Consider the following 11,331-nt stretch of genomic DNA (forward strand, 5'->3'; position numbering starts at 1 on the left):
GCGCCCCGCCCGCCGCCGCCCTCCGCGCTCCGCCACCTGTCCGCCCGCCGCTAACTGCCCGACATGGGTCGACAGAAGGAGCTGGTGAACCGCTGCGGGGAGATGCTCCACATCCGCTACCGGCTGCTGCGCCAGGCGCTGGCTGAGTGCCTGGGAACCCTCATCCTCGTGGTGAGTGGGGGGACCTAGGGAATCCCCTCTGCCCCCCGCCCCTAACCGCCCGAACCCTGTGCATCGGAGAGCTGTGCTTCTCAAGACAGCCCTGACCCTTCTCCCAGCTCTGATCCCCACCCTAATCCCTCCCAGAGTGCTCTCCCCGCCTAGCTCTCACCCCATCTCCTAGGGCTGTCACTCCCCAGTGACCCAGCCCGCAGGCCGGCCGAGGCCACCCCTGCCCTCTGGGACCTCCAGCCCTTTCTCAAGACTCCCATGGCTCCCCAAGTTCTCAGCGTCCCAGCCCCGGACGCAGTGGGGGCAGAGGCAGATGGGCCCTTATTAGGTTATTTGGCTTCTGATACCTGGCCCCTAATGAATAATTAAGCCTCCGAAAGTCCAAAAGTTCCCATGAGGACAGTTTGCCACGGGTTGGGGCAGAGGGCGGAGGCCCACAGGGTGCAAACAGCAGAGCGAGAGGAAAGCAGGATCCTGCCGATAGGAGGCCGTGGAAGGCGTGGGGCCCGGGCGCAGAGGAAGTGGTGTCCCTGAAGGGGCTCCCCTCCTGCTGAGCCACTCCCAGACCCTGTCAGTTACCCAGGCCCTGAGCTACTCTGTGGGTTCTCCAGTGGACACGTCCGTCCCCTGCCTGGTTACTCCCCAGACCCAGTTACTCCCTGGTTATACCAGTTTCATCCCTGGGTTGTTCCTGGGTGACTGTATGCATTCTTTGGGTCTGGCAGACACAGCGGTTAGAGTCCCCATTTCCTGTCCCAGTTTCTGATTTTCAGCCGCTCCTGTGGTGGTTACCTCTGTTTTCCCCGTTGGTTACTTCTGGGTTGGGTTGCTCCATTGTGGTGGGTAGGCTACCCATTCCTGCCCCAGCCCCAGCCCCAGGTCCTGCAGACCTGCCAGCCCCCTGCCAACTTGGAAGCTTAACCAGAGTCAGGGAGGGCTGGCGTGGCCCACCCCAGTGGGAGGCGGTGATGGAACTGGCAGTGGGAAGAGGAGAGCTGAGACTCACCTCTGGAAACAGGAAGGGGCGGGGTAAGGAAACCAGGGGGACACTTTATCCACAGCCCCTCACAGGACCAGTGGCCCTGCCAGTCATCCCATTCCTCCTCTCCCCTGTGCCAAGACAGGAGTGGGGCAGGTGGTTATCATTCTCCCGTCCCAGAGCCTTGAGTCCCCCACTCCCTGTCCCCGTTTGAGAGCAGCCAGGACAGGGGGCGTTGCTTTCCACATTCACGGAGGGGCTGCCTTGTCCCCTCCCAAGTCTCAGTTCACCTCCCCCACAAAGGAGCAGTCAGGCCTAGTGCTGAGCCCAGGAAGGAGGGCTCCAGGCTCAGGTGAGTGTGAGGCATTGGGTGTCAGTGAAAGCCAGCACCTCAAGGGCAGCCTGAAGAGAGAGAGCCAGGCTTGGGAGACCCCCGGAGAGGTGGGGGAGGGCTTGCCTGCGTACACCTCTGAGGGTTGGGGGCCTAGAGCCTGCAGTAGTGGAATCAGAATTGGCTTTAGGGCCAGGAAAGCCCCTTTCTCTGGGGTACCTAGTAAGGGAGGGGCACTGGGGAGAAGGAGGGTGAGGAAGAGGAAGATTAGCCCCAAGGTGGTAGAACTGGCTCTGACGGCTTCTCACTCCAAGGCCTCCTGGGATGGAGCCAGGTCTGGCCTTTAGGCGGGCAAGGAACTGAGACCAGAGCCTGCCAAGCCCAGACCCACACGTGCCCGTCACTCCTCCTACCCCCACATACTCGCCACCTCTGATCTTTGCTCGCACCTGCCTGTACACCTTTGCCCTGCATCACCTTTGTCGCGGGCTTCTCCACTATCTCTTGATCTTTCTGAGGGATGATAATGAGAATGCCTAACAACTCAGTACACCAGGACACTGACCTGTCAGAATGGACAGGGACCCTTAGCACGGGCCTTGGAAATTGCTTGCTGGGTAGATAGCAACCCTTTAGTTATGGGAAGGTGAGAGAGGAGACCTGGGCAGGGCAGCTTTGGGGGGTACTCTGGAGGCTCAGGGCAACAGCCCTTTACAACTGGAGCAGAAGCATTTATGCATTTGAACAAGGGAATTTATACATTTGTAGGACTTTAGTCCTCTTGAATCCCCCGATCCCTGGCAGAGAGCTTAGAACTACTCTCCCCCTTCCATGGCCCAGGGGCCTGGACTAGGGCTAGTGAGAGGAGCCACTTATTGTCTTTAGGAGCTCCACTTCTGAGGGGGGCCCTGGACCACTGGGGGCAGAGAGGTCAGGGCTCGTGGAGAGAGGAGGCTCTAGGACAGGGACAGGCCAAGGAGGGCGAGGGTGCTGAGAGGGGCTGAGGGGAGCCAGGGGCAAGGGCAGGGGCTCTGACACCCCAGATTCAGGAGAAGTGGATTCAGCCTAATTTCTGGCCTCCTCCCCATTTCTTTGTGCCACCACCCCCACCACCACCACCGCCACCTCAGCTCTTCTTTGGGGCAAAAAGGGAGGCACCTGCAGGTGGGGGATGAGTGAGTGAAGGGCTGGGGAGAAACTGCTAAGATGAAAACTGTTCCCCTCCACCCCACTCCTGTTGAGGTTCAAGAAAAATCAATGAAGATGTTCAGCCATCTTTAGGGCGCCCAGTTGCAGACTCTGCTTCCACGGGGACTTGTTATGTGAGAGTTGGGATATTGCAGGTGGAAGGGCATGTTCGCTTCTTCTCAGAGTGCAACTGCAGCAGGAGGGGTTTCGGTTGAAGTCCAGGACCGGCCCTCCGTCCTCCTGATGGGGCAGGCAGAGGTCACTGGCTTCACCTTCCCTCTAAAGTGAGAGTTGCTGCGCCTCAGCCGGGCCTCACCCTCCCTGCCTTTTCTGTTTCCTGACACAGATGTTTGGCTGTGGCTCCGTGGCCCAGGTCGTGCTCAGCCGGGGCACCCATGGTGGTTTCCTTACCATCAACCTGGCCTTTGGCTTTGCCGTCACCCTGGGCATCCTCATCGCTGGCCAGGTCTCCGGTAAGGCCTTGCTCCACCCTCAAAACATTCTCACAAGGGGTCCCACTGGGGAGTGGGGTGGGGGGGACATTCCCAAGGGCAGGGCATAGCCGTGGCCTGAGCTCTGAGCCCTGGGAAGAGAGGAGTGGAGCCTTAGACTCTGACTCTCACCTTGGAATCAGCGATTAGCAGTGTTGGCCTGTTCCACAATCCAATCCGCCATCTGGTACAAGAAACCCTTCTCTGCACCCCTTCTCCCCCGGGCCAGAGACAGGGAACATGAAGGTGGTGTGGAATCCTGGCCTCCCCACGGTGGCCGGCGATGGCCAATAGGTCCCCTCTCCCATCTGTGCAGGGGCCCACCTGAACCCCGCTGTGACCTTTGCCATGTGCTTCCTGGCGAGAGAGCCCTGGATCAAGCTGCCCATCTATACCCTGGCGCAGACCCTGGGAGCCTTCCTGGGCGCTGGGATCGTTTTCGGGCTGTACTATGGTAAGCATTACCCTCCTCCACTACCCCCTCCTCCTACTGGGACCTGCTGGCATCAGGCCCTCCCCTGACAGACAGATGGGGCCTGCCCAGGCCCCTGGCTCATGACTCACTCATTCACGCACAAGCCCAAGGTGCGGGGCCCAGGGAAAATAAACGAGTTGGGCAACAATAGCGTCTCAGGCCCTCACCCCACCCACCTCACTGCCTCCGGCTCCTGAGTAAACAGCAGTGATTCTACTTACCCATGACCCCTGGGAGGGTGGGCCCAGCCACAGAGGAGAAACTGGGCTCAGGCCTCTGCACTCACCCACTTGGGGTTTAACCTGTCATCAGATGCAATCTTGGCCTTTGCCGACAACCAGCTTATCGTCTCGGGCCCCAACGGCACAGCTGGCATCTTTGCCACCTATCCTTCTGGACACTTGGACATGGTCAATGGCTTCTTCGACCAGGTAGGGGCTGGGGACATGTGAAGGGAACACAGGGAGGGGACCAGGCTGCCCTGGGCTGCTGATGGGTTGGCTGGGGGGGACAGGACTCCTTGTCTAAAGCAGAGTTTCTCAAAGTGTGGGGACACCTCCATGTGTGGGGACACCTCCATCAGAGTCAGAATGGTAGCTCTTTATATTTAACCAGCTCCCCAGAGGATCCTTACCCCTGAAAAAATCCTAGCACCACTGCCCTATGGAGGAGAAAGCGGGCGGTGACAAGGCTAAGAGCTGGAGGGAAGCCAGAGGCCCAAAGGCGGGGCCAGAGGGTGGGGTGGGGGCTCCTCCTCACCCTGCTCTCCCTGCTCGCCAGTTCATCGGCACAGCCTCCCTCATCGTGTGTGTGCTGGCCATTGTGGACCCCTACAACAACCCCGTCCCCCGGGGCCTGGAAGCCTTCACCGTGGGCCTGGTGGTTCTGGTCATCGGCACCTCCATGGGCTTCAACTCTGGCTACGCTGTCAACCCTGCCCGGGACTTCGGCCCACGCCTCTTCACCGCCATCGCCGGCTGGGGCTCGGAAGTGTTCACGTGAGTGCCACCCCCACCCCGCCAGCCTCAGCTCGCCTTCCCTCTGCTGGCCCTGCCCGCCCCTAACTCCATATTCTGCCCCCCAGGACCGGCCGCCAGTGGTGGTGGGTGCCCATCGTCTCCCCGCTCCTGGGCTCCATTGCGGGAGTCTTCGTGTACCAGCTCATGATCGGCTGCCACCTGGAGCAGCCTCCACCCTCCACTGAGCAGGAGAATGTGAAGCTGGCCCACGTGAAGCACAAGGAGCAGGTCTGAGCGGGCAGGGCGACCCTGCCCCTCTCCCTGGAGCGTCCACTGACTGTGCAGGGGCTGCTCCCTGGAAGTCCCCCTCACGACCTCCCTCCAGCCCGAGAAGCTCCTTGTCTGCCCCACCCCTCTGGACCGTCCCTCCAGGACTTTCCACTGGCCCCTGCCCACATAGGACTTCAGGCCGCTGTCCTGAAACTGTGATGGACAGAGCGTAGGGCCTTGTCTCCTTGTCTCCCCAAGGGAGGGAATGGGCAGCGGGTATGTGAGTGTGGGCGTGCGTGTGCTTGTGTGAGTGTGTGTGTGTGTGTGTGTGTGTGTGTGTGTTTCCCCAGATATTCAGGGCAAAGGACCAAGTGCAAGGATTTTAGCTGGGGGTGAGGAGGTAAGGGGGGCGTTGAGGGTGAGTGAGGAAAGTGTCAGGGGCCTGCATGTTTCAGGGGCTGCAGGTGGGGGAGGGTCCAGATATGTTTCTGAGTGCGTATGTGTCTGCCCTGTTTTCCAAGCAGGGGCTCAGGGGAGGCCTTGGGGATGGTACGATGGGAATATGGGCAGGGCTGGGAGGAGGGGGCCACAGCCCAGGTGTGAACCTTTGACTGTATATAAGTAGGAGCTGAATAACGTGTTTTGTCATAATGTAGGCATGAGAAGTGGGGTGAAGTCCAGGTCATAAGTTTCATATTTGCTCTTTTTTTTTAAAAAAAAAAATATATAGCAGATGTCTTAGTTTTAAGGGGGCGGGGTTGGAGACTCTAAATAGGGTCTTTACTCTCTTAATCCTCCACTCAATACATGTACTCTTGCTTTTATAAAAAACAACAACAATAAAATATGTGCCTGAAACTGCCCATGGTGTCAACATTTGTCTGCTGGTCCTGCTGTTTTCCTGGGGCCAGCTAAGGAGCGTCAGCGTATCTGGACACAAAAACCCAGCGTGCCCAGCTAGGGGCACGCAGCCAGGTCAGAGAACCCCTTCCTCTCAGCTTGAACTCAGCGGGCGCCACACTTTCCCCCAAGCTCCCATCTTCCTGGGAGTCCTGCACGTGAATGGCATCCCCTTCCTGACCCCTGCAGTCCCCATCAGCCTAGGAAGAGGGGCTGGCCTGGCCTAGGGGAGAGCTTCCTCCCAGGCAGAGCTGCCCGGAGGGAGGACGGCTCCAAGAAATAGTGAGTTCTCCGTTGCTGGAGGAGTCCAATCAGACCGGGAACCTATATTGTCTTCTACAGCTGGCAGCTGTTCAGGCTCCGCCAAAATCCACCCATTGCTTGGTTACAGCCCCTAAGCGGCTTCCCTGCCTCCAGGCCTGCCCCAGTCAGTCTATACAGCAGCCAGAGGGATTGTTCTGAAACCCCCTCTGAAAGTGAGTCTGTTTCCATGGCTTTCCCCACTGTCCAGAGATACTCCCCCTCCCCCCATTCAGTCCCTGCAGGCCCTGGCCCCTGGCTCTAGCCATCCCTTCACAAGGCTCCATCCATCCGACTTCACTGTGTGCTCCTGTGCCTTCCTAACCTGTCCACTCACTAAAACCCTCCTGATCTGCTCTGATGCCTCCTTCTCGGGGAAGCCATCCCCACGCTTCCATTATCTTCTCCAGTCAGTGGTCCGATCCCAGAGACCAAGCTGCACACACGCTTATCTCCCCGGGTTTCAGTTCTCTGGTCTGAGGCACATCTGAGTCCGTAAGGCTGGGGTTGGGCTGACACTGGTGCCCTGACTGCACAGGAAGGCAAAGGGCTTGGCACACCTGAGCCCAGGAAGCTCTGGCAGGTGATCACATGCTCCTTCTCACCTTCTCCTTCCTCACCCAATCCTCAAGTTTCACTGAGAATAAAAGGGAAGGTGGCCTCAACCCAAGCCCTCCTGCAGAGTTAACCCCACGGGCGCAGAGGATTCCTGGGTTTGGCAGGAGAACTGTGAGTTTTAGAGGCCAAACCAGCTCTTGCTCCCCAGCCATTTCACAGATGAGTAGACCATAGCCCAGAGAGGGTGGGTGGCAAAAGCAGGGTCACACAGCGAGGACTCTGGGGGTGGGGTGGGAGAAGGCAGCTCCCTCTCAGGTCTCCACCCTTCTTTGTCCCCAGCTCGCAAGAGGAGTGGATGGAATGTTGAAGGGAAGCATGCCAGAGGGAGTGTTCCCTTCCCAGGCCCTGGGGGAGGAAGGGCAACTCATGTGGCTTCAGTTTCATTCCGGCCACATTGATCCCACCTGCAATGTCCCACCCGCTGTCTTCCCCAGCATCCCCCATGTCTTTCCGCCATCCTTTCTTCTCAAATCCTGCTGTTGACCTTGACCAGTCAACTCAGGCGGTGGTGGGAGGCCTTCTGGTGATGGGAGGCCTGGTTAAGGAGTTTACCTGGTTAAGGAAAGTACTCAAGCCTGGATTCCAGGCCCTGCTTGCCCTCTCTCTAGCTGTGGGACCTGGGGGTGATCATTCTTCCCTATGAACCTCAGTTTCCTCATCTGTGAATTGGGAGATATTGAAAGGAGGAAGTAATGGAAGATAATTCATGAAAGGGACTTCGCACAATGACCAGAGGATGGTAAACACTCAATAAACGTCACCTCACCTCATGGCTTTTCCTGCAGAGCTGGGGAAGCGGGTGGTGGTGAAGAAGAGATACTGAACGCTGTGTTTTTAAGGTCATTGAATTCAACATCCTCGTCTGCATCAGATTCATTTCACAGATTCTGAATTTCCTGCCCTAGAGGAGGCTTTTGGGGTAAGATTGAAGGGAGACACAAGAGGGGGCCACACACACAGGTGTGGAGGGCAGAAGAGCACCCAGGCAAGGGGACATGTTGGATGGAGGGTCAGTTGGTATGAGAAAGGGTGAGGCCTGGCCAGGAGCAGTGAGGCAGGGCAGAGGCTGGGAGGGACCTGAGCCAAGTGGCAGGGAGTGCCAGGGCCAGGAGGAAAGCTTCCCACCTCCCCACACACTTCCCGGCAATGCCTCTGATTAGCCGATCTGGCTGAGAGCACATTCCAGAAAGAAATCTCTTCGTTAACTTTAGGAAAGTACCTTAATCCATTTTCCACGGTGGACTTGGGAGGAGAATCGGCGTGTGGGGGGCTAGACAGCTCCCACACCCCATCTCTGTCCTTGCCTCCCGGGCTGAGTCCTTTCCACGGCCCACTTTGGAGGAGCCCGTGTTCCCTTAACGTTCTGACTTGTTTGGATTGAAATCAGTCTCCCTAAAACCTGAGCTTGGCTCCCGTCTCCTGTGCGCCCGCCTCTGTGTGAGCACAGGCAAGTGTGCACTTCCCAGGGCCGCTGCGTGTGCGGGTCCCCCTCTCAGGGGGTCTGGTTGCCTCTGTGGGTCTGTGCCTCTGGCCCACCGTGTCTCTGGCCCTGGCTCTGGCTCTGTCACTGCCTGGCTCGGTGTCTGGGTCTTTGCGTACTGACAAGTGAACGTCTTGTGTACCTTGGAGCCCATCTCTGTGCGTACCTGCCAGCTAGTCCCGCTCATCTTACTCCAGGGCATGCCACCTCCTTAATTTTTGGTAATGAGCTCCCTCCTCTTTGCTAACTCTTTCTCCTTGATTTTGTTTGTCTGAAAACCTGGGTGGGGCGCCCCCAGGGCAGCATGGGTGGAGTAGAGCTGGGTGGGGTGGGAAGGGGAGAGAAGAGAATACTCCGCGGGAACACAGATCTCAGTGGTCAGGGACGCCCTTGGTGCCCGATGGAGGGTCTGTGGGGCGCTGGCCTAGGCAGGGGCCTGCACCTCCTCACTGGGAGGAGGGAGCCCGTCCTGGCTGGGGTTCTGAGTTGTGGGCCAGGGAATGTTGGCAGCACAAAGGGAAGAGTGACTGAGGAGCCGGGCCCTTAGGGAGTTTACCTGGGACAAGTCTGGGTCCCGAGGCCGGCAGAGGAGCGGGTGTGTCTGCCCAGCATCTGGCATGGCTTCCTCAAGGATGCTGGGGCCTCAGCCTTCGGTGCCAGGTTCATTTGAGGCAAGTGAGAGGTAGGAGTGGGAACATAGGCTCCGTCTGTCTGGGCACCGTGGCTGTCCCTGAGTGGGACACCTCCTCTTCGTGTAAAGGGGAAACTGAGGCCCAGAGTCTTGTTCAGGGTCACAGAGCAGTGCAGCAGACCTGGGACTAGAATCCAGCCTTCTGTCCCCAGTCTGGCTCCTCTCAACCCCCTATCCCAGGTGGCACTTTGCAACATCTCAGGGAGTGGGTCTTTGGGTCCAGATGACCCTTGTTCCAAACCAGTCCTTCCTAGCCATGGACCTTAGGCATGTGGAGTCTCCGTGTCCCCCAGATCCAATCTCCAGCTGCTCTGTGCCCCAGGAGGCTAATATCTATGGGCTGTACCGCCTGGGTCTCTGGCTTCCAGTTGGGTTTGGCAGGTGGGAAGCACAGCTAGGAACTCAGAGAGCAGGGAAGGTGGGAGTGGTTGGGGGGCGGGGTGGAGAAAGGTCAAGATAGCGGTGCCCTTTGCAGGGCTTAGGCTGTGTTTCAGTTACATTGCTCTCGCCGCCTCCCAGCCTCCCACTACGGGGCAGTGGCTGCTTGCTGTTAGTCCCAGGCCCTCCCTCGTTGGACCCGGTGGCCCTGCCCCCACCTCTCTGAAAGTCCCTCCAGCTCTTCTCGGTGCAGCCCTCCCAGGATACACTGTTCCTGCTGGACCTGACAGTTTACCTCTCTGCTCTTACTCTCTTTATCTGTAAAATGGGGATAATACTAGTACTTACCTCATTAGGCTGCATTAGGTGGGGATGAAGTGAGATAACATGTATGCAACAGTGCCAGGTGTGATAGGAAGTGCTATAGAATATACAATAACAATATTAAATATTATTATTATGACGCTTCCTTTTGAGCTCCCTGTGTGGGTTGAAAGCAGTCATGTCACCAATTAGGGGTCAGAGGGTAGTATGTATGGAGTCGGGAGAGAGTCACTCCCAGGCAGGTGGAGGACAGAAGCACAGTCCCACCCTGTGTTTGCGAATCTCGTTTCACAGCCTCTGCAGGTCTCACTACCCTTCCACTTCAGCTCAAGAGTGGGGCAGACACCAAGATAATGACGATAACTCTGGAAGCTTTTTCCTGCTCTCACCAACACACTGGGAGTTCCAGCAGCTCTGGGAGCAGGAAGAGGGTCTATGTTTCCGTCTCGTTCCTGCGTATGGCCAAAAACTAGGAGGCCTGGGTGGGGAAAGCACTAAGGGGGACTCATGGGACAGCCAAGGTTGCCAGTGGGGTGAGGCTATGAGCGGGCTGAAAACTGATGAACCTGACCCAGGGTCCCCTCCTTTGACTGTCTTGGTCATACCTTCAGGTCAGAGTGTGATATGATGTGGTGTGGAGAAAGGGTGAGTACTGCCTTTCCCTGTCTCCAGAGCTCCCTGGGAATAAAGCCTCCCACTGGATTCAGTCACCTTGACCAGCTTCCCAGAAGCCCCTGTGAAGACTGAAGCTTTTGCCAGGCTTCCTCACTGCGCTCAGAGCCAAGGAGGCCTGGCTGGGAGTGGCTGGGCAAGGGGAGAGAGGACTCTGGGAGCCCTGATAATCATCTGGTCATGGCCCACCGCTCGTCTCCATGGAGACGCCCCCCATAGCTGAGGAGGCACCTGGAATGTCCTGCCCACCACCTTCATTCTTTCCCTCTCCGCTCAGGGTCACTGACAGGGCCTGGCTGGAAATTGGTTGCAGGAGAGGAGAAGGTGGCCTGGCCTAAGGTGGAGGCAGGCAGAGCTGCTGGCTCCGTCTGAGGGAGCTCTTTCCTGTTAGAGGTCGCCTTTAGCTGGGGGATCCCAGGTCCATGTCAGGGGTGGAAAGTGGAGATGACCCCAGCCTGGGGACAAAGTCTCCCTTTTATCAGACTGAGGGTTTACAGCTTGCATCACCTTTGGCTCTTGGAGGTGCATCTGTCCCCACATACACAAGAGGGTGTGTCTGCTGTGACCGAAGGACGTATGTGTACACACTCACACACACACATTTTTTTAAAATTAAATCTTTATTGTTCAGATTATTACATTTGTTCCTCTTTTTCCCCCCAAAAAATTCCCCTCCTCCCAGTTCCCACCCCACCCCTGCCCTCACTCCCCACCCACTGTCCTCATCCATAGGTGCACGATTTTTGTCCAGTATCTTCCCGCATCTCCCACACCCCTTTCCCCCACAAGAATAGTCAGTCCATTCCCTTTCTATGTCCCTGATTCTATTATAATCACCAGTACATTCTGTTCATCAGATTATTTATTCACTTGATTCTTAGATTCACTTGTTGATAGATGCGTATTTGTTGTTCATAATTTGTATCTTTACCTTTTTCTTCCTCTTCCTCTTCTTATAGGATACCTTTCAGCATTTCATATAATCCTGGTTTGGTGGTGATGAACTCCTTTAGCTTTTCCTTATCTGTGAAGCTCTTTATCTGACCTTCACTTCTGAATGATAGCTTTGCTGGATAAAGTAATCTTGGTTGTAGGTTCTTGGCA

At 57.1% G+C, this 11,331-nt stretch overlaps 1 protein-coding gene across 1 annotated transcript; it reads left to right on the forward strand.

Annotated features, from left to right (window-relative positions):
- Positions 1–6: 6 nt before the first annotated feature.
- Positions 7–5,727, forward strand: AQP3 (aquaporin 3 (Gill blood group)). The gene is made up of 6 exons (XM_006758584.2): positions 7–171; positions 3,016–3,142; positions 3,477–3,614; positions 3,948–4,066; positions 4,416–4,633; positions 4,720–5,727. The coding sequence occupies exons 1-6, from the start codon at positions 64–66 to the stop codon at positions 4,886–4,888; spliced, it is 879 nt and encodes a 292-aa protein (XP_006758647.1). The 5' UTR covers positions 7–63; the 3' UTR covers positions 4,889–5,727.
- Positions 5,728–11,331: the final 5,604 nt, after the last annotated feature.

This window comes from Myotis davidii, unplaced genomic scaffold (assembly GCF_000327345.1).
Source record: "Myotis davidii unplaced genomic scaffold, ASM32734v1 scaffold534, whole genome shotgun sequence".
Taxonomy (NCBI): Eukaryota; Metazoa; Chordata; class Mammalia; order Chiroptera; family Vespertilionidae; genus Myotis; species Myotis davidii.

Excerpts from the sequence above, each read along its gene's own strand:
- AQP3 (XM_006758584.2), top strand. The coding sequence starts at position 64 with ATGGGTCGACAGAAGGAGCTGGTGAACCGCTGCGGGGAGATGCTCCAC. Across the intron at positions 172-3,015 it reads TGGGAACCCTCATCCTCGTG|ATGTTTGGCTGTGGCTCCGT; the intron begins GTGAGTGGGGGG and ends TTCCTGACACAG. Across the intron at positions 4,634-4,719 it reads TGGGGCTCGGAAGTGTTCAC|GACCGGCCGCCAGTGGTGGT; the intron begins GTGAGTGCCACC and ends TCTGCCCCCCAG.